The sequence below is a fragment of the Xiphophorus couchianus genome, chromosome 15 (genome assembly GCF_001444195.1).
Source record: "Xiphophorus couchianus chromosome 15, X_couchianus-1.0, whole genome shotgun sequence".
Taxonomy (NCBI): domain Eukaryota; kingdom Metazoa; phylum Chordata; class Actinopteri; order Cyprinodontiformes; family Poeciliidae; genus Xiphophorus; species Xiphophorus couchianus.
In genome coordinates, this window is record NC_040242.1 from 10,330,511 (window position 1) to 10,353,362 (window position 22,852).

Consider the following 22,852-nt stretch of genomic DNA (forward strand, 5'->3'; position numbering starts at 1 on the left):
ATTTCACATATACACAAGAGTTTGTATATAAAAATAGCAGTAACAAGTCGTCTTTAATTAGTAATAATTACTATGTTTAACTTTTAGCAAGCATGAGAAGTAATTGTCCAGCAGTTATTGTCCTACAGGTAGTCCTTCTCATAACTGTAATCTTGCAGTCAGTTTTTTTTTTTCACACATTCATGTATGTATTTGTTACTTTGTGTTTGTTTGCCGGAAACAAAGCTGTTTAACTTGGCAGTGTGCCACATGTTTCGTGAGGCCCAGGGCAAAAAGCTGACATCACAGGAGTACTTTGCACTTCAAGCCCTTACTGCCGACCCCTCACTTTGGGCCCCAGTCATAGAAGCATCACCTTCTACCCGTAGGTCTCATTTTTATGTTGACAAATAAAATGTATACATTTGCATATGTTTGTAATTCACAGTTATGGTATGCTGTCTTGCAGCTTATATTTGCAACAGCTGTTATATGTGCTATAATCAGTGGATTTACTCCTAAATCCAGATCTGCTTGAGGGAAACCATTTCAGAATATAGCATTTGAACTTTTTTTTTTTCACTTTCTATCATTTTAACATGTTGGTTTGTTTCTCTCATTGTCCTGTTTCTAGGAAATACAAAGCGCTCTGAAGTATGGGGAGACAGGCGGCCAACAGACAAAGAAATCCAGGCAGTCACAATTCTGCAAGCTCGATTAAAAGGGTATTTGGTGCGAGCGGCACTTAAAGCCTCAAAACCTGGTAAAAGTACACATAAGTATATGAGAAACATGCATTTAATGGAGAGTAGCTTACATTTTCACTCATTGTTAAAATTTGCCTGATTTATTAAACTGAGCTGTGAAGCACAGGAGCCAATAGTGCAGGACCTCCATTCTTACCAATACGCCAGGACAAAGAGCTCTGTAGATGAGGAAATAGAGAAAAACATTTAGCTAGTTGCTCTCACATGTTCATACACTAATACACAGATCAGTAGCCACGCTGAGGTTAAATGTCACAGGTCCTGAGTGTCTGGACGGCTGTAACATTCAGCACAATCTGAAGGATAATAAAATAGAAATCGGCAATAACGACTGAAGTGCTGCCTTTAATATCCAGATTGCGTTTTTCTTTATTTATTAACAAACAAAACCTTTACAGTGTACAGTATTAATGTTTTACATAACCATTGTCTTATAGACCTGGTTTATTTTTCGCACAGGTAATAATTAACTTCACACATTACCCTTTTCAAATTTCCATCCGTCACTTAGATGAAGACAACCAAGGTACAGTGTACCAAACAGGATAAATCAACAGTTAAAAACAGAATTACAAGACTTACAAAACAAATACAGAATTTAACTTGGCATTATTTCAACTTCAACCTCAATTCACACACTTTATGAACAATGAATATTTCTCTACCTTTAACTTTGCCTGGACTCACTTTACTCATGCTCTGAGCTACTTTATGAGTCAACAACCAATTTACAATGAATATTATTCAAACAAAAGCAAAATAAAACTCCTAAAACCTGGAGTTCGTAAGATATCACGGCGTTCTAATCACCTTTCCTCGCGGGACTTTCCCAGCACGGACTGGTATATTTCCAACTTTACTTTTGCCTAATAAAACTGGCAACTATTGGTAAAACGGTGCACAGAAACCGTAACACAGTCAAATAAGAGGTAAACATCTTACAAAGTAGTCTTGGTATGTTTTCACCGTGTACTGACCTGAAGGATAATAAAATAGAAGTCAGCAATGACGATCGAAGCGCTGCCTTTAGCATCTAGATTGCGTTTGAGGCAAACCGGAACTCCGCCCCAAAACCATCCCGGAAGCAACGCCCCCAAAACAAAGGTTACGCTTCGCCACTACTGCTCCCAACCCAACCTCAGGAAAGCGCTATAAATGCAGGCAGACGACCATGCCGACCTGCAAACAAAATATAATTTGTCACTGAAGGAAACTGTCCAACCAACAAATTTCAGATTTCAAGTTGACTTCAGATTTCAAGTTGACTACTGTACACATTGAGCCACAGTGCCATCATATAAAAATCAGTTCATATCAACCCAGTTCATTGCAACAGTACAAATCATTAAGTGCAGTTTGGTCCCAATTAACATATGTTACAATCAAAGCTAGTTGTTTCATATTTTATGCATGTACTATCCTTTTATAAAAAGAAGTAGAAAACAAAATATGATGTTCGATGCCTTTGTAGAACAATGAGAAAATTCTAAAGGTGACATTTGTTTTTATTTCAGTTACCTGAGGCTAGTTTTGGAAACTCCTGGTATGATATGTGTCAGTGTCAAAACAGTAGCTTCTATAAGGCATCACTTAAAAAGAAAACGTTGACATGTAGTTGGAGTCTTCAAGACACCTAGAATACTTACATTGTTATAGAATCTGCTAGCACTGCCAGAAAAAGTTGAAGGAAGCCAGATACCATTGACCACAGCACTCACTAAGGCTTAGCTGCTTGATCTGTATGAAACTGGACTGTCATGCTTTGGTTTTTCCTACCTCTTTCCTGTTAGCATATTTTCTCTCCATTTCTCTCTTTATATTTGAAGCAGCTTATCCCCAAAAACCCAGACATTGCACATTACGACATTTAATTTGAAAATGTGACCACATAAGGGGGCAAGGAAATAGATCCTCCACTTCACCTAACAGTAGACATTTGGTAACCAGAACAATAAACTAAATTTCAGTTTAATCTAATGGTTGTTCTGTAGTTGCCAAAAGTGGCCTTTGAAGATTTGTTTGACATTTTTTTGACCCCCATCCATCCCAATTAACAGTTCCAATAAATGCTGGACTGTGTCATGTCATATTTACTCAATAAGATTTTGAGACTCTGGCCAATTTTAGTGCTGAATTTGAATATCTAATTTTGCTAAATAAAAAGAAATAACAATTTTTCTAAAGGGACTAAAAAAAAGGAAAATAGAAAAACCCACAGACTGGCAAAGTGAGTCTGATTTCCAATTTCTGTGGCCCTGCCTGAACTAGCTCATCAATAACAATGGTTTGTGTTTTGCATAAACATCCATTGTCTTTCAGCCTTAATAGCGGCTACTTTTCTTACTTGTTTTTTTTTTGTGCTCTTATGTCATTCAGGAAATAAAGAAAACCTTCGTGCTTCCAAGATCCTTTCAGATATGTGGCAGAAGATTGAAGCAGATGCAGCAAAACATTCTGCCTTGTTGCTACGGTAAATAAAAGACAGATTTTTATAATGTGAAACTGTTATGAGGAATAGAGGTACAAAGATACAGGTACATCTAATTAAATTATGTTATTGCAAGTTTATTCATTTAACTAAATTCCATAAGTAAATATTACATTAATTAATTTCAAACAGATGGATGTTTTCAAGCCTCTATTTCTGATAATTATGATGACTTTCTGCTTATAGCTTGGGAAAATATAATTGTTTTATTTCATGGAAGATTAAATTACTTCTGACTAATAAAAATAATACAGAAATGTTGGGTTACTGAAAAGAATGTTTAATACCTGCTTAAAGGTTGTAATTTTTAAATACACTTTTAAACTAGTTTCATCGAAACGCATACTTCAATTTATGCACCAAGCTTGACTTTTGTTTCTGTAAACATTTGGAGACAAATACCAACATTGGAGAAAATGTAACGTCATTCCAGCTTCAGTTTTTTGTGAATATTGTGTAGATTGTGTGATCATATACTTTGCCTCTAATCTACCACATACCCAGAGTTTGCTCCCTCTCCTGGTTGTGGCAGCCTGTGGGGGCCATGCAGGGAGTATTTTCCACATTGTGTTCCATCTTTTCCCAGTGGTACCATCTGCTGTTTATACTCACCCCGTACCAATCAGCTTGCAGCGTCTGTCGAATGACCCGCTGCCTGGGGAAGCATATATGTGCATGAACACTGAAAGCTCAGTCAGTGTGTATGGAGAACAGAGGGGGCATTTTTTGGCTGTTGTCAACCTTTAAGCATGTGCTTGTCTTAGCTGACAGAAGCATCTACTCCACGCTGAGAGGCAACAAAACGGCATCTCCTCCTCTCCAGAGTAGCTTTATATTCATGAACTATACTTAGCTTTCATTCACTTTCTGCTAAAGCGTAAATGTTTATTTATTCTGAGAATAAATTTTAGAAATTGTGTTTAACCTTTGCAGAAAATTTCTTTGAGTTTTTAAGTATGTTTTGATTTCTGTCTTTCCTGTCCAGATACATTATTGATCATTTAGGGGAGGAAGAAGAACTGTACTCCTGTCTGGAGGATGAATCGTCAAGAATCGCCTTCGCTGATTACTCCGTCTCTTTCCAGGACACAAACCAGTCCTGGGCTTTGGTCTTTAGGTTAGAGAACAATTATATTTTAAAGGCTAGGTTTGGAAATTAAACAGTTTCCTTTCAACCTTTAATAGGTCTTATATGTTTGGTAATTCAAAGTCACTCTGACAAGCTACCACAATGACAATTGTGATGGCCTATCAAACTGTTTGGTAGGCTTCATGTTATCTGTTGAAAGTGTAATTTTAGCAGATAATTTTTCACTTCCTAAATAAACCAATGTGTTGTTCTTATTTAATCCCCGCCACTCTTTAAAGTGTCCATACCAATGGGTGTTGTCAGCCAGACCTGGTACCACCAAGCCTGATACACAAAAAGATCAATCAATCACCAATCAGTGTCAAGCTGACCACTTCATTTTTGTTGTTTATATAGAGAAGTATTCATTGTTCCAAAGGAGATGCTGCTGGTACCGATCATCTTCTCTCCAGTTTCTAACTGTTGTCTGCATGTTGTTAACAATGACACGGGAGAGGAAATCGAGAGGCTCAAAGTGCTGCCCCATGTTTATAAACCCAATAAGGTTTGTGGATACAGAGATTTGTTCTACCTTCCTTCTCAAAGCACTAGAAAATCTTTTGTTATATTTACATTCTTAATTTTCTTTTTTGTTTCTGTTTTGCAGCTTGGCTATACATTTGTTGCAGAGGTGGTTAAACCTGGATTCCCTGTCAGTGATAGCAAATGGAGGATGCGGTTGATCGGTTCAAAAGAACCTCTTCCAAAACTGAGCCGTGAAGTTCCTGTCAATGCGTTCTCAGTGAAGCAATTCCAAGATTATTACATTCCAAGCGACAAAAATCTCATTTGTCGGTGAGAAGACAAATTATGTTAAACTAACAATTTAAGAAAGTATGGACAGGCCAAAGGTAATACTCCTCTGAGACTAAAAAACAACTATGATATTCTGAAAATTTCTTTCAGTTACAGTGTTCAGGTGATGGCAGATGCTATGGGCACAATTCAGTTTGAAACTTCTGACCAAAACGTTTTGATACACTTGTCTGTTCTGGACAAGGAGGAGGAGATGGCTGGCATCACTGGGAGGGGCTTTGTTGTACTACCTGTATTCTTCTTCAAGGCAAACAAAGGTCAACAGCCAGGTAAGTTGAGTACTTTTTGTTCAAGTCTTTTGTATTATGAGAAAAATTTATTAATTTAAATTCTTCATGTGGCAGAAAGTTAAAATGCCTCATAAATATATTTACACACTTTTAATGTCTTCTGGATAGTGTAAAGACATCACTGAGTTTCATTTGAGATTTAAACATCCTAAAGTGATGCATATGAAATTGAAAGAAAAACATAGTGTGACATGTATTTTTATATACTTATACATCTAATAAAGCCCACATTAGCAAATAAACATCTTCATGAAGACCAAGGAAAATAGCAAACAGATCAGGGTTGAAGTCGTATATATGTCCAAAAGAGCAGTATTATGTAAAATAAACTTCTTTTTTTTTAGCTTCACAGCATGTGAAGCTAAAAAAAATGTCACAGTGATATTCCCTCATCAAAAACATACCTGGAGTGCTGCATTGATTCTTTAATGCATGTTTGAGAAATCCTTTAATCTCCTGTGGCAACCATTCAGCTGTGTAAAACGCTTGGGGGAACCTAGGACAAAGCTCCTCCTCAGAGCTGCAGTTTCCAAGCTTCGAAGTTTCCGCCTCGTAGAGCAGTCCTCCCTTGTGACTCCTCCACTCAGCTCCTTCAGACTAGCCAGAAGCAATTAGCAAACGCCTGGTGGAACTGCACATTTGCTGTGCTCATTACATTAGCTACTTCTTAGAGCAGCACTGTTAAAAACGTTACTATAAGGTTAATAGATGAACAATGTTGTGATAACTTCCTGAAGACGGAGTGTTAAAGAGCAGTCCTTTCTTACAGAGGCCCAATTCCAATGTGTTAAATTCCAAAGTCAAATTTCTTTTGGGTTATATTTGAAATATATAATTTTTATAACAACTGAAGGTAACATAATTACTTGATTGTGCTATTCACTATTCACCCCACCAGTTAAAATTAATTATGCCACAACTGCAAACCAACTAACTTTGTGTGTGGCCGCACTTTTAAAAAAAAAATTCTGTCACCCTGGAGACCCACACTTGTTGAATGAGTATGTTGTTATGGTCGAGTATTGTGCTTCATCAATTTTTTACTTCAGATATAAACCGCTGTGAATTTTGTGTTAACAGACTCCAGGAGGGATAGGCGGCGAAGCTTAGAAAGTCCAGCTGGAAGATCAAAACTGTCCTCTAACGCCATCCCGGTACGAAGACATTCTATGCTTGTCCCTCTCACCTAGTTAGTTTCTGCCTGTCCATATCAGTTTTGCTTCCTGCATACTGATTTGTAAGCATGCTCACACATATTGATTTACATTCACCCACACATACACTATCCTGCCAAAAGTATTAGCACACTTTTGCTAAAAGTGCATGCCTGTACAAATAGAGAAATTTTCTCCTCTCCAGTGGAGAAAAAGAAAAAAAATGTGTGCGTTTCTCTTAAGTTCTGAAACATTTTTTTTCCCTTTCACACTCATGACTTAATGTTTACTAACCAGGTCTTTGTTTTTGCTCCCTATGTGCTTTAGTCAAAATACGGAATAGCTAAAGCTAACTCTTGTGCTTTAAAGCACCTTTTTCACTGTCATATCATAAGTAAGGCTTATGGCTTTATGCTTATTCTGGTTTATGCTGCATAAATCTATGCATCTTTTTTGTACTGTGTGGATTTCTTTGTTTTTATATTACAATGCTATATTTTTATGTGAATTTTTGCTTATTTGTGTTTCCCAGGATCATAAGTATGTGGTGCAAGCAGAGATGCTCTGTAAGAGCTGGCATTTGGATGAAACCCAGCTGGATTTTGTCCATATGCTACAAGAAATGAAGAAGAATGAAATCAGAGGTACATACTATATAAAAACTATGTAGATGCCACACCAAACAGCTATTCTCAATAGCCCCTAGGATAGCTAGAACACCAAGTCACTCAAGTGAATCCTGATCTGAACTTGCAGCTCTTAGTATGCATTCCACATGACTCATGTAGCCCCTTGATACATGTAAGCCTATAATAGGCAATGAAACCATTTTCCTTTTGTCTTTGCAGCATTTGGGCCTCAGGTTCTAAATGTTTTATTATTATTATTGTTATTTTTATTATTTTCTCATCATCGTTGCTTTCGTACATGTTATTCTTTGTTTTGAAGTGTTATTGATATTCAAGAGACAGTGTTGGAGCTTAGGCATTTCCAGGCTTCCAATGGTCAGAAGCCTGTAATTACAAGTCTAACGGAAACCAGATGAATACAGCAAATCAAAGAAATATCTGCTTAGTCCGTTTATTATTGACTGTTGAAGCAATCTTGGTTTCTTGGATCTGGGTTTCTAATTTTAACAATTAGAGCAGATCAGTTGGAAAGGAAAAAAAGAAATTGGTTTAAATTTGATATAATCCTTTGAACAGTTTGAGGATAATTCATTGAGTGCAGCTGTGTTGCTGTGAAACAAATCAGCATGTGAAGAATATGTATGATTGCCTGTAGAAAAAAGCCAATTTGCTGTCATTGAATTCTGACTGCATTTGTTACTCTTGACAATATTATTCCATTTCGAGTTGAAATTAGATGTTCACATACACTTAATAAAAAGATACACATTTTTTTTAGGTACGTTAGAAATTATTCTAGAGTAAATATGCCTTCTTGGTAAATATAGAAAAAAAATATCCCTTTCTTTAAAGTTATAAATTTACATAAATTTCGTTTGATTTTGGTAGAATTGAAATTAAATTGCTTGACTTGGGTCAGAAATTTTGGGGTTTGTTTCACATGGTTTATACGATTTGCTAGAATTTTTGCTCACACTTCCTCCCAGATCAGGCATAACTGCATTAGGTTTGTAGGCTGTTTTGTTACACCACAATTTGCAAGTATCCACCTTTTTTCCCTGAATATTTATGGTCTCTGTCCCTTAATGCATTAGCAAACAGGAGAAGAAAAAGTTTCATAAACCTTACTAACATAAAACTTGACACGTTTTGTCTGAATAAACATCAGGTAAAATGTAAGGTGAAAAGGATAGTAATTTCCTAGTGTCTGTGTAGACATCTGATTTCAACTGACATCTGATGTCACCCATTTATACAATGGATGGATGTTAAATTAGATTAAAAAAATAAATTTGTTTCCAGTAAGCCATACAAGGTAAAATTATGCTTATGGACAATACTAAAATGTATATATTTTATTATTTGTACAGAGAGTGGGATGTACCACCTGTTCTCAACTCGGCTTATCGTCTAAAAATATGCAAAATATGATAGCATATTGCAATATTACATCCCTTGTAATATATCATAAAATATTTTTATTATGTGTAAGAAATTAATACTACCCAAAAAATAATATCAACCCAACTTATAATGTGTCATCACAATTTCTTTGTTCTTTGATTTAAATTGCTAAATGATTGGACACAATATCACTATTATCCATCCTATCAAGAATGTTCAGCATTTTGTCACTGAGTTTGTTCGTATGTCTATGAAGGGGTCAGTCCTCAAAAACCTCCTGTGTTCTTCAGATAATTTTGTAGAAATGGGTCAATGGGATGTCAAATGAAGTTGGCTCTTGCCCCCTGGTGCCCAGGGAAATATCCAAGCAGAAGACTGGATTAATTTCACCCAGTTTAACTCTGTCTCAGTGGTGGAACTGTGCCCTTAATCATGCTCCCATCACGCTACACAAATACACATGTAGTGCATGCCATGCAAAGCTTTTAAGCCTAATTTACAAGTTATCTAACATGACGCAGTTAAAACACTGCACTGTGTTTGGCACATGCATAATATTACGTGTCAACTATGTATTCTTTATTTCTCCATTAAAACAGTTAGCCACCAACAGTAACTGTGCACTTACTTGTTGTGAGGACTGTGGAACTTTTACCACGAAAACATAGTTTTAGCTAAAACTAATGTTTTAACAAAGCCAAAGTTATATTTATTTTGCAACAATGCACATATATTTAGATACAATAAGAGCAGCAAACTTCTACAGCCATAGAAGAATTTATCAAAGTACTTCAGAGAGAAAGGCAAGAAGTTAGCTAAATGATGATAAAATACTAGGATTCACTGCATTGAAACTTAGAAGTCTGTTAGTTTTAGCTTTTGAAGTGCAACAGTGCCATCTAGCATACATGTGATTGCACAACACATGCGCCTCTTGCCACACTTAGTAAATCTCCTTTACTTGTTTAAACAAGGCTGAAAAACTATTTTTATTTGGAAATGGAAATGACTTCTTTTTAAATGCTGCTGCTTCTTTTCTTCTTAGAATATCTCATTGAAAAAGATCAAGTAAAATGTTTCAAATGTAATAACAGTTTAACACTGAATTAAAAGGGTTTGCAAACCAGTCCAGCATGTTGTAAAATATTTCTATTTTATAAAGCCCTTAAGCATTTTCTTGAACTGTTTGTACTTAAGCTCATGTTCAAATGACATCAGGCAAAATAAAAAAATGCTTTCCTACTATCTTCAACATTCAGTGTTCAAGCCTGGAGATATTAAGTCTTCGTCTAGAATCGGCCCATCAAGCCAGAATGGTACCAAGACTGAAACACAAAAAACGAGCCGAAAAAGTGAAGTTGACAGGCACAGAGGAAAGAGTAGTGTCTCCATAAATGTTTCCAAGCAAGAATCGGTAATGTATGACAAAATTACAATGACAGAAGACAGTAAGCCAACAAGACAGTCACAATGTAGGGCAGATCATATTTATTCATTTTAAATCTGTGAAATAGAAGAAGGTTGTCTGGCAAGTGTTGCTAATAATATATTAATTATTAGTAATATATCATAACTAGAATGAATTTCTAATTTAAAAAAGCATCATAAATAGCAGAACAATGACTTTCAGCTAGTGCTTGTTGAGGTGAGCATGATCTTTGTTATCTTGTTTGTGTGTGTACCTCTGCACAGACCCTGGACCTGACTAAGCCAAATTACACGCTGCGTGTCACCACTGACCATACCAACCCAGAGAGGGTTGAAGTAAAGAGAGATACGGAGAGAATTGACCAGATTAAATCCATGAAAAAAGCCTGGGAAACGACTGAGCCAGGGCGTTTTGAAAAGGTAGCCCAGATAACCCAGAGAGAGATTTCAAATCCAGTGATAATCCCTACCACAAATGAAAATACATTTTGATGCATTATTTGCTCAGACATACAGAATGCTACAGAGACTATGTTGTTCTGTTGTTGTAGGCTTCTCAGTCCCGCCTCCAGTTCCTCAATCAAGTTAAGCAACTGGAACGTGGTCATCATACTTCACCTAAAAGCAAGTGTCATGGCATTATTCTACAAAGACTTAAAATCATGTATTTAGCTCTTTTGTCCTTTTAAATACAATAATTTCATTCTTTGCAGCTACACTGAGCTCTGATCAAGTCACCCGGCCCAGTCCACCCAGCAGTGAAATGACCGCCCCAGCCATGCCAGATCTGTACACAAAGTTCAGTCATTTGTTCAGGTCTGCTTTCGCTCTTTTTGCTTCTAGATTGCTGCTCATACTGTTTCTAGTTGCAGTTGCAGATGTACTAAGACTTAATTTCATAGAGGGATATTTTGTGTTTAGACATCGATGTTTCAGGTTACATAATGCATTGTAGAAACATGCATTTTTGTAACCACAGAGTGGATAAAAAGCTACCCGAAAAACTTTTAGAGTAATTTCCCTTAAGTGAACTTAGCTCTTATTAGTGCAGTGAAGAAAGATGTCCCTTGACTTTTCCACATCTTGAAAGGGCAGTGCATCCTGTCCAGAGGGCAAGTTTTGAATAATTGTTTATGAATCAACGAAAGAGTGGTGGCTAGTCACACAGCTTGGTCCTAGCTTTGCTGTTTTTCCATATTTAGAACTGTGTGGTTAGTCTCAACCTTTAAATAACACCTTAAACTAGATGAATATTGCAGTTAGTCATAGTCAGTATTTTTAAGAGTAAAGTTTTCACCTGAGTTCCCACTGGATCTCTCACATGCCTTCTTTTATTCCCTCTCTTCTCCTCTCCCATTGTCCATCCCTCTACAGGACAAATTAGATAATATTTGGGTCTGTTAATTAGAGAGCTATTTCCGAGCCCCAACGAGTTTGTTGCTCCAAAGAGATGTGCCCTTTTTCCGTCACCTTTCTTATCCTCTTGTGACATTTGCAAGTGTGTGTGATCAGGTGTGTTACTACGTCCAGGCATGTATGACTGCAGACACCTTATCCAGCAATTTAAAAAAAAAATAATGATGCAAAGCAGTGGTCTGTCAGAGGCACCAGTTGAAACCAGCAGTGCACTAGTCTTACATATTTGTGGAACAGGACGCTGTGTTATACTTATTCAGACTCACACAATTTCTCACTCCGTAACAAAGATACAAGAAGGCTATTGTTCATTAACCTTTGCTGACTTTCTTCTCCCCTCAGGTAAAAATAGCCATTTGCATGGGGAAAAACATTTATAGAGTGCTCAATAAATTTGATGTGAATATACTAGGATGTAATTAAAGTCATTAAAACATTCAGTTATTTTAGTCATTTGAACAATTCAAAGTAAATTAAATCAAGTAAAATGCAGTCCAAAAGCCGTCCATGTATTACTTATGCTATACAGTTACTTATGCTATATAGTAGGACAAATAGTTGTCCTACTATTTTCAGGAGGCCAACATTTCTGTATTTAAAAAGATATGATTGTTTAGTTTTATGTAGCCAGCTACTAGTGAGTATTGTGTTCCAACTTTTTTCTCACAAGTATTTTTTATATATATATACATATATTTACCTCCATAACTTTAATTGGGTTTCCTAAATTTTCACAACTGTACGTCATCCATTAAATCATAGATGTCATTATTTGTTGGTGGGGGTGTGTCTGTGTGTGTTGGGGTTTTCCCCCTTGTGTTTTGATTATGCTTCCTCTGTGTCCAGTCTGTGTTTTAGCGCCACCTTCCCTCAGTTCCCTGCTCAGCATCTTCCTCAGCTGTTTGGCATCTCCCTGATTATAACTGGTTTCCATGTCACTAAACACATTTTCTGTGTATTTAACGTCTCTTCTTTTTCTTTTCTGCCGCCCTGCCTGTGTCTACCTGTAAGCTTTGTCCTTAGTAAATTTTTGAAATTCACAGTGTTGCTCCTGGGATCCTACCTGCACTTTTTTCCTCCATGAACACATTATTGTGACAGTAAAGCCGACAACCACAACTGTCTGTATAATTAGCTAATTTGCACTTATTTTTTTCCCCTTTCAAATCTTCAATCTGTCCCTTTCATATTAATGCTCCTTGTCACTTCTTATTCACAGATGGATATATGATTTCACACATTTTCCACATTCTGTAAATAAGGATCTATAAATATGCCAATGTAATTCATCCGCATATTTGCCTACCAATAGAAGACTTCCTGTCCCTCTTCCCTTGCTTTGCTACTTAGTTCTATTCCTGGGTAATTCAACTGTACATGTCTGAAGTACAACTCTAAATTACAACTGGAAGTGTTAATGTTTGCACTTTGTGTTGCTCTGCACAAATTAAAAGCACAGTATACATTTCAATAACCATTTCAGTCCAGCTAAAACTGGCTTTTGTTTCGTTTAATGACTTTAAAAATTCAACACCTGAACCTTGAGACGTTATACAAGACATATCAATCACATGCTGATACAATGGAAATTACCCAAATGACACTTAAATATGGCAACGATGACCCAGTATTCAGACACTGTGCCTGCACTAATGAAAATGCACTGAACTTCGCATGGTGCATGCTTGGAGCAGCTCCAATTGACGGCAGTTCCACTTAATTTCTCATAGACTCATAGAGTTGTTATGCACAGCTGGTCAGGTGATCTTTAATTATGTAGCAAAAAAATAAATAAAACAAAATAAAATAACTTCAGTCTTTTTAAACACTGAAAGTTCCACAATCTTGGTCCAAATAGCATGCACTATACAAAGCAAAAGCAACACATGTTTTAATGCTTCATGATTCCAGGATTAAAGGCATATAAAATAATTTTTGATATGCCAAAATAAGAAATAGTGATGTGATGTCCATGCCACATGGAAATAAAGTGCACAGCCTCAATTGTGTCTACAGAGCCACATAAAAACTCAAGACGTGCCGGATTTGGTCCCTGGGCCTTGAGTTTGACACGTGATGTAGAGAAAACAATTATACAATTTGAGCATTTTTGGACAGACCTCTGACATGAAGGACCCAGCCTCTGGAGTTGGACAATGTTACATTAGAAAAAGTTTTGCCGTGCACTGTTAATGAATAAATTTGATCCAAAATGTGCTACTTACTCATGAATGTTCATTCTGAAAGGGGACATCTCTGAAAGATGTGAAACGCCAACATGACTGTAAATTGTGATGCACACATACGTGCTTGCAATGTTTTCAACAAGACTTTGTGCTTGGATGCAGATGCCAGAAAGATGTTCCAGAGCTATTGGACTCACAGGGAGAGGAGGCCAGGGAGGAGAAGCGTTATGAAAAGATCCACAACTACCGGGTGACCCGTGAAAGCATAATGGAGCACTACAGGCAGCACATGATTGAACAATATGATCTAAAGAAGCGTCACCTCGAGACGTATGAGAAAGTGCTGGTCAGTGAAACGAATACAAGTGTCGTCTGTAATTGTTTGAAAAAAAAAAAACAAAAAACAATAATGAGCTAAGTTTGCTACATCTGTCACTGGTTTGACATCTTCCTGTCATTTGTTTCTCTCTGCTGCCGTTTTGTGTGTAGGAGACCAGTGAGAAAGTATCTGAGGATTACAAAGAATTTTGCAACCGTCTAACGTTGGTAAAGGAGCAAGAAGATAAACCAGCTCAGGAGGAGGCTGAGCTGGCACCTCCACCCCCTCCTACACCCTCTAAGCAAGGCAAGAAAGGCAAGAAGAAGAAGTAATCAGTGACTTTGATCTTCAATCTCAGTTCACCTCAACGAGTTTGCTGAAGAATCCTAATTTTATTTCCTGTCTGTTCTTTATGGCACAGTGCCAAACTACAGGTTTGGTTGCACAATTCAAAGTTGTTTGTCCATTTATACTGTTTTATGACTTTAAACTTTACTTAAACTGCATTCTGTAGTTGTTTATGGATATTTGTTATAGCATCCAGGTGTAGCAATTTGATTGTCATTGGAAAGTGAATTTATTTGAATAATTCTACTCAAAGAGTGGAACCTTTATTACACAAATTATTAGAACTTCTGTGAAATCTAGCTATTATAGCTTGCAGGTAATGAAACCCCCCAAAAATTGTTTATTAGAAAATGTAATTTTGGAATTCTTTGATAAAGAAATGTTGGCCTACTGAGTATATGCACCTAATATGTGGATGGATTTAGCTTTTATTAGTGCAACATTGTACCTCAGCATCAAGGTGTTCATCCTGTGCCTCTGCTGAGATGTTGAGGAAGTCCAGGAGACTTTAATAGCGACTTTCAACTCATCTGCATCGATGGGTCTGGTGTCTCTCATTTTCCTTTCTTCCTCCAGACTTCGAGAACCATAATTGTTCTGATGAATTAGTTTCCAGGTTTTCATTAGCTGTAAACCTGAAGACAGGTTTACAGGTCTGGAACCTGTAACCTGTCTGCAACAACAAAAGAAACTTTTTTTTACAAGACATGTTTTGCCAATCTGGATTGCCCTGTGTTCTCTAGTCTCATTAGGCTTCTGTAAACTCCAAAGCTGCCCAATAATGCTGCTGGTATTTTACAGACTGCAATTCTACAGTGCACAGAGACTAGAACACACGATCTGACTAATCTGACTATCTGATAGGCTTTATCCATCCAAATTTACCGTCTAAAATTATGCTGCATTTATGAGTTTCACATTTTGAGTGGAGTTACTGAACTAAATTAACTTTTCAATTATATTTTTATTCATCTGCAAGTTTTTATTGTAACAACATATTTACATATTTTTCAGCTTGTATTTAATAACTTAGCCTGAATAAAGTTTATAATGCATAATTCTAATGTTTTCCTACCCAAATCATCTTCAACTCTTGTTCTGGATTTTGTCATGAATGGTATTTAGTTTTGGTCTGACCCAGACTGAAATAACCTACTAAATAACTATCCAAGATTGAGACAGTTTTACCACAAGTAATAAGAATGATAATTTTTTAAAATTCTAAAATACAAAATATTTTACATTACATTGACATGTCTGGTGAAGATTGTTAAACCTCACTTTCATTTACAGACAGAAAAAAATCTGTTAGTAGCTTTGACTTCTTCTTTGGATTCACTTGTTTTTCTTTGCGTCTGCCAGAATGCCTTAGTGTGCCTATCAGATTTGGCTAATCTTTTGTTTGGATGAAGGTCATTGTATTGACTGTCTGACTCGAGTCTTGTCGAATAACGCAGACCTCCCACAAGCTGAGTGCCACTGATTGATTGGTCAGTAGATAAACTGTAGTCTCTCTGAAACCTGCCACAGTCACACTCTGCAAGACAATGTGAGGCTTGAGAAAAATGTAGCAGAGAAAACCTCAGGGTGAATGTGTTGCATTTTCAAAACCTTAAAGAAGTATTCATACCCCTAAGACTTTTAAACATTTTGGCAGATTAAAACCGTAAACGTCAAAGTAGTCCATAATTAGAAAGTGGAAGGAACATCGTCCCCATATGGATCAATAGTTTGCATGTTCACCTTTAACTGCAAATACAGCTTCAAGAATATGGGGGTTTGTGTCTGCTGGTTTCAGACATCTAGAGACAGAAATTACATGTCTGTTAAAAGCTATGCAGGATTTTAAACAAAACAAACATGGACTCAATCACACACAGCTATTAAAGGGTCAAGCAGAGCCTCCATTGACTTCATAACAAATATTTTTTTCCCTTCTTTTTTAAGTGAAGCAAATTAATGTTAGTGGTCTGTTTTTAGTTTAGTATTTAGAGTGCGTGGGGTTTTCTTTATCAGATTCGGCTGACAAATGAGAATGAAAATTGGAAATGAAAGGAAGGATGATGCCATCTAGTGGCTGCCTTCATTAATAAATTGTCATTAACATGTCTACTGGTTATTCACTGTTGTTGTCTGAAGGTTATGTTGGATTATGCTGTGCATGTATTTTTGTGGCATGTGTGTAATAGAGCAGAGTTATCTTTATTTTCCCACAGCTCCACCCTGCGGTATTCTCATCCAAAGCTTCTGAGTTGTGTGTCTGACAGTGCACAGATTATTCTCAGCAAAAAGTTGAAGCTTTTTAAGGTGGATGACTTCAAGTGCACACAAAAGAGTGTTATAACAATTGCATTGTTTCAAATTTCAGAATAGTTTGAATACATATGTACACATGCATGAAAGTTTGACCACTCTTTATCTGCAGCTACCTGTAGTACAGTGTTGGCATGTGAGGAGTGTTATGAGCTGTGTGTCAGAGCTCACTGAGTCAACCACAGTTTTTTACCCGTTTACTGTACCTGCACGACAAAACAAATGCTAAAAATCTCGTTTGGTGCATGTCTGCACTGCTCTCGCTTCCCCAGCTCACTGCTCCTGTCGAAAACAATTAGCCAGTCAGTTATGTCTACCCTGCACCAAAATCATGTTTTCATGAGTGTTTGCATGCTGCAGTATTTTGCCTGCTACAAGAGAGAGAGATCTTCTGACTCTCTAAGTGGCGGTGGCATGTGTGTATTAACGGAGAGGCTGTGTGTTAATTGGCAGCTGTTGGCTTGTGGTTTGATGCAAATGCGTTGTGAGCGTCACAGGAACTCCAGTTTAACCTTGAAAGCAAGAGGACACACAGCAACTCGCTTTGTGTGTGTGTGAGAGAGAGAGAGAGTGAGAGAGACTTCCCACAAGTAATAAGAAAATATTTGATTCTTAAATGGACCCACGTTGTAGATGGATGATGAAATTAAGTGAAAGTAGATACACATTCCTGGAGTGCTGGGGAGACTCTCTCCATTGTCTGGGCAATAATTCAAGGATGCTTTAATCAGTTTTCTTTCTGCTGCTTAGTGAATGATTAAAGAGTATTGGTTCTTATAATATATACTTATTCTGCAAAATAAAAAAAAATACTTTATGAAACACAGGGGGAATTTAAATAATTATTCAAAAAATTCTACCTGGAATAGGTTATACTTGCATTAGTTCTTGTATGCAGCCACACAACTTCATTCCTGACATTTCAAGTGTTTTCTTGAGTTGTATGATCCTGAATATTCATCAATGTTGGCTAAAACACGGAGACCTTCACAGAATAGTTAACTTCTGAGCAGAATTTAAAAGTATATATCAATATCCTCTTCTTTCCTTGTCACAATTATTTCAGACTTTATAAAATAAATGTTTTTTCTGAGACAAAATAGGAAGTTGAAGGGGGATAAGTACTTTTGCAAGGCAAAAAGAAACCATGCATGCATACCACCATGTTGTTTCATCTGATTTCAGCATTTCTATTTGTTCGTCTAATCTATCTCCAGATAGTAATTAATACAACAAAACCTTTTAAAATTGTATTTGCTGGAGTGTTGGACAATCAATATAAGATACTTTAGCAGGTCGACTCCAGCATTACCAGCAATGCATAAACACTTGACAGGAATAAAATATAGTCAAATTTAAATTACTCATCATAACCACTTGGTTATCAGCACACTCAATCCTTGCATAACTAACCAAAAACTCATCGGTATTAGACCGGATGTCCCCCTGATGAGTCACTGTGTGTTTAATACATTGTGTGATTGTCGTTAGTTGAAAGAAATGAAGTGAAACAGAGTGCACAGCTGTCCTGCTGCGTCTGTGAGCTAAATCCACCTGTCAGCATCTCAGTCATGGAGATTCACTATTAGAACATGTCCACTTATTTCTCATTCAGTCTTTCAAGCTGTGCAAAGAAGATGCAGTTGTTTGTTCGTCCTCACCTCCTTCCTCCACACACATTTTATGTCTTTTTTCAGCACGTACATAATCACACATAAACTAACCCCAGTACTGTCAGTGCGACATGGACAATGGGTTCTTTTTTGCATATTGACTCAACATTCTGTAGCATTGTGTTGTTGTCTCTCCCTCTGGAACTGAATGTCTCCCGAGATCTGTCCTCTGAGCTTCCTATGCTGATAAAATACAAAGCAGCGCGGCTTAGGGAGCGAGAAGTCTGTGTTGTCACAGCTAAGACTCAACTCAGACGACAAAGAAGAAAAGGCCAAGCCTTTGTGTTTTTCGAATGATAAGGCTAAAGTGGTAAAAGGTGAGAGCTCAGAGAGTAATGCCCAAGCTTTGCTGCAGTAATCGATGCTCCCCTGAAACTTCCACCTCACGAGAAATGTGCTTTCATGTCTTCAGAGGACATTACATTGACTTACTATCATTTCTTAGTCTCTTTAACCTTTACTTTTAGGTAGCGTTCAAGTTCAACCAGATCTCAGTTTCTCGGGAAAGTTTTACTTCTAATCCTTTGTGTAGGGAAAAAAATAATATACATAAGTAGATTTAACAGTTTTAGATTTAAAATATACATATATTTGACATTTTACAGACTCAACTCAGTGGTACATATAGTTTGTAAGGTATTCTGCAGCTGCTCTAACCGTCTCAAATATATCTATAATCTTATTCTATTATCATAAACCTAAAACCAAATCTCCCCCCTCATAAACTAGTGAAGAGCCCGCTGCTTGAAGCAATAGGGATTGAAAGTTCACCTTGAAACACGTAATAAGACAAAGTTAGTTATTTACATCCCATCCCTGGAGGCTGTTTGCCACCTCACTTTTAGACGGAGCCTGCTGCCTTGCTGTCTCATTATCTCTCACCATTATCCTACTTGTTTTACTACTGCTACCAATGTCTGACTCCATCAAACCTCAGCAAGGATCATCTCCCCCGTCAGCTAAAATAGAGAGTCTATCGCTGTAGATAAGCGACAGAAGTGAAAAATCAACAGCCTGTAAAAGAAAAAAGCTTAAAAATTGTGAGGTTCTCTTAAACTAAACCAGTTCTGATAATTAAAAGATTAACAGTTGTGCCACTTCAACTTTTTCACATTTTTGTCACAAATTAGATTTAGGTGGGCACAGGCAAAAGTTACACTTATATATATATATACATACATACATATATACAGTATGTCTATATATATATATATATATATATATATATATATATATATATATATATATGTTTTTTTAAGGCCTCAGAAGTTTGTTTGTGAACAACAATTTTATTTCACTCTGGCTGTCACTTAATGATGCCTCCAAGCCACTAGCTCATAGAGGTCCAAAGGAAGAAGCGAAGGTCAGACCACGTCAATATTTAAGCATGGCTAAGAAAGCACATGTTGGGGCAGATTTATAAACTGTGCCTGAGCCTGTGTATGCACTTCAGGATTCAACACTGGCACCAGCGCAGAGCGGCAAGTCCCTATTCAGAGCAAAAGCTTAGGTTGACATTTACACCAGAGGGGATCAGAGGATCGTGTGTATGTGTGGGCATGCTGTCATGTGAGGTGTGGCAGTGAAATGATGGCCGCTAATTCTGTAATTCCATTTTAATGAAGAACTTTTTTCCATCCCTCCCTTCAGTTTACTCTCCCTCTAAGACTGCACATCACTGCACAACACAACAGACGTTTATTATTAAACTGTAATGTCCATATGAAACATGGTGCTGTAGGCACTGTAGCTCAATTGGTATATTTTTATCTATTCCCCATTGTTGGTCTGTCTCCCTACTGAGAATTATTGCATATTTGACTTCCCTTATGCTGTTTAAATATGGAGATTTTCAATGCCATATCAATGGCAGCAGTTTTGTCATGTTATTTTAGCAAACATATTGTTCCAGCGACATGCTAAGTTTCTTTGGACATATCTGGTGCTCAACCCTGTGAGGGCTTTTTCTTTTTAAGTTTCTTCTTCTACATATGGAAGTGAACTTGGCTGTTGAAGAAAACTCACTTTTAAGAAATGAGGAGCTCCTGCGTTCCAGCAGCATTATTGACATAACTATCTTGTTGCAGGACGATGCACTCTCCAATGAGTTTGGAGGAACTTATTGGAAACCAGGCAGATGTTTCTGCACAGCTCACAATTTGTTGGGGCAACCTGCCCTCAGCAGTCCTATTATCAATTGGCACACCCAACCTTGAGTTTACTTAAGAATCTGATGTGATTTGCATCTTGGGCATTTTTTTTCTTCTTGTCGTATCATCTTTCCATTTAACAGACTTTTAAATAATTGTGCAGGATCTTTAAAGTATAAACTTCATAACTTTTGCGTCTTTTAGTTAAGCATGTGCCTTTCTGCAAAAAGGCAAGATGTAGACTTTTTCTAATCTACTGAGTTGCTAAGAGTTTTTTTGTATTTATTACCATATAGATAATTCTTCAGTCCTCAATGTTAGAGATTTTTTAGTATTATCATTTTATTTTCTTACTCTAGTTCACATTAAGTCTATAGATCTTTGTGATCTTCTGTTTAAAGTGTTCTCTTCTTTAAATGACCTGGAGGTCACTACTGTCTGTTCAACTTTACGAGAAATAGATAACACTGAGTTTCTCAGACTTTAAACCCTTTTGCAAGAACACCTCCTAATTTAGTAACCACCTGTGAGCAGTCGTATTTTGTTTTCTTGACAGTATTGACCGAGATTTGAACCGGGCTCAGACCTTTGATCAGATATCACATCTGGACCTGGGTTGTTAGATGTTTGGGTTAGAAGCTTTACGACCTCTGTTGTTTTTCCTTACTGCCCCCTTGCCTGTCCTTATTTGACAATAAAAACAGGAGCCGTTGTAAGGGCAGCCCAGAACGCTCTGTGGAACTGATCGGAGGAGAAGTTTGATAGAGCCTTCCCTTTTGCAAAAGCTCCACGTAAAATTCATATACGTTGTCTGTGGTTCTTTCTTTTATTTAGGTTCGAAAGGAAAATACCTATCACTCAACATTGAAGGTCTTCTTTGGAGCGATAGTCTGTTTGTAATTACTAAGCTCGACAGCACATTTGTTCTTCTTTGGTTTGTCCGGTGACATTCTGGAGTTTCACTGGGACATTTTTCCTCCATATGATGAACAACAATAATTACAGAAGCAAGGCCAGTTATTGGTATTTCTGAACAACCGAAGCAATTAATCACACTTGGATTATCACATACACCCGGGAAGTCCATTGTTCCAAATATTATGGTGCCCTCACATGACTATGGCATTGAAAAGTAAACAAAGGATTGCAATGTACACTTATTAATCCCTGAATGGTTTGATTCTAGATTTTTAAATGATGAGCAGAGGGATAGCTCAAAGAAATTTGTGTCTTTGTCCCAAAAAGTGTAGAAACCACTTTATACTGTAGATGGCTACAAACATCAGCAAAGTCTTCCTGAACACATTCTTATTTCCTTTTATCTCAAAGATTGATTATTGAGCAGTACAAAGAAAAAATAAATCACAAAATATTTTAATATGTTAATGATGTATCAATCTACCAAAATAATTTGGTAATAACTTATATTGTGCATCACTAAGCCTTTCTGTAGCCAGTGAAATAGTTGGTAGAGTTGGATTGTTTTGCTTAATAAATAAAATCATCACTTGGAATCTGCATTTTCTGCTCCCTTTGGCTACCTTTGTTTGATATTAAAATAAGCAACTTTCTTTTGAACCACTTCAATCATTTGATGTTCCAGTCTCGATGCTCGGCCTCAACCAGCATGTGGATGAAGCAGGATCTATAGATAGCTGGCTGCAGGGATACACACAATTTCCTCAAATAGCATCACAGTGACAGCTTGAATTGCTGTTTAATTGCCTCATGTTGGAGATGATTGCATTAATTCAGCGGTACAGACTCAGTTTACACAACAGAGCCTGGAGGTGTTGGGCTGCCAATAAAACAGGAATCTAAGTTTCATTCCTCTATATTGGATTGTGCAATGGCCTTTGCCAATCACCAGGGATAATTTCTCAGCTTAATTTACAATCAGAGGCCACAGGATGAGAGTAGTCCTCCATACGATCGCTCCATTTGTGCTCTGCAAGGGAAAAAAATAATTAAAATCCCTCAAAATCCTCTTTCAACAGTCCTGAGCTAGATTTCACAGCAGGCCCGCGTTAGCTTTTGGATTATGTTAACACGTCCTGACAGACCTTCACTTCTAATATGTGGAGGAAGGTGGTGTTTCACGTGTCGTCTCACACCAGACCTGCGGCCCTGGCAAGGTCACTGTGAAATACTGATATGATAAAGTGTGAATTGATTCAAGCTAACACAAACAGCAGGTGGCTGCACAGGGGGATCATTGATAACCTACACAGAGCTCCGTATTGATTATTACTCTCTCAGGCAACAGGAGCCATGTTTCTGCTGTGCACAGAGATACATAATTGTGTGTTCTCTGGTTTACTTGTATTTAAACTGTCCAGATGATAAACAACAAACAGCTGCTT

The 22,852-nt window shown here is 37.2% G+C and overlaps 1 protein-coding gene across 4 annotated transcripts in view; it reads left to right on the forward strand.

Moving 5' to 3' along the window:
- The window catches only part of adgb (androglobin), a 35,618-nt gene extending 20,185 nt beyond the window's left edge, over positions 1 to 15,433 (forward strand). For 3 of the 4 annotated variants that reach the window (XM_028040755.1, XM_028040758.1, XM_028040757.1), the window contains 15 exons: positions 226 to 364; positions 614 to 742; positions 3,123 to 3,216; positions 4,220 to 4,351; positions 4,721 to 4,868; positions 4,971 to 5,158; positions 5,270 to 5,448; positions 6,550 to 6,623; positions 7,156 to 7,267; positions 9,916 to 10,070; positions 10,349 to 10,504; positions 10,636 to 10,708; positions 10,798 to 10,900; positions 13,849 to 14,032; positions 14,176 to 15,433. In XM_028040755.1, coding sequence (XP_027896556.1) covers positions 226 to 364; positions 614 to 742; positions 3,123 to 3,216; positions 4,220 to 4,351; positions 4,721 to 4,868; positions 4,971 to 5,158; positions 5,270 to 5,448; positions 6,550 to 6,623; positions 7,156 to 7,267; positions 9,916 to 10,070; positions 10,349 to 10,504; positions 10,636 to 10,708; positions 10,798 to 10,900; positions 13,849 to 14,032; positions 14,176 to 14,337 — 2,028 coding nt within the window. In that variant the 3' untranslated portion in view covers positions 14,338 to 15,433. The remainder of the gene's footprint in view (positions 1 to 225; positions 365 to 613; positions 743 to 3,122; positions 3,217 to 4,219; positions 4,352 to 4,720; positions 4,869 to 4,970; positions 5,159 to 5,269; positions 5,449 to 6,549; positions 6,624 to 7,155; positions 7,268 to 9,915; positions 10,071 to 10,348; positions 10,505 to 10,635; positions 10,709 to 10,797; positions 10,901 to 13,848; positions 14,033 to 14,175) is intronic. The other variant, XM_028040756.1, reaches the window with a different exon arrangement.
- Positions 15,434 to 22,852: the final 7,419 nt, after the last annotated feature.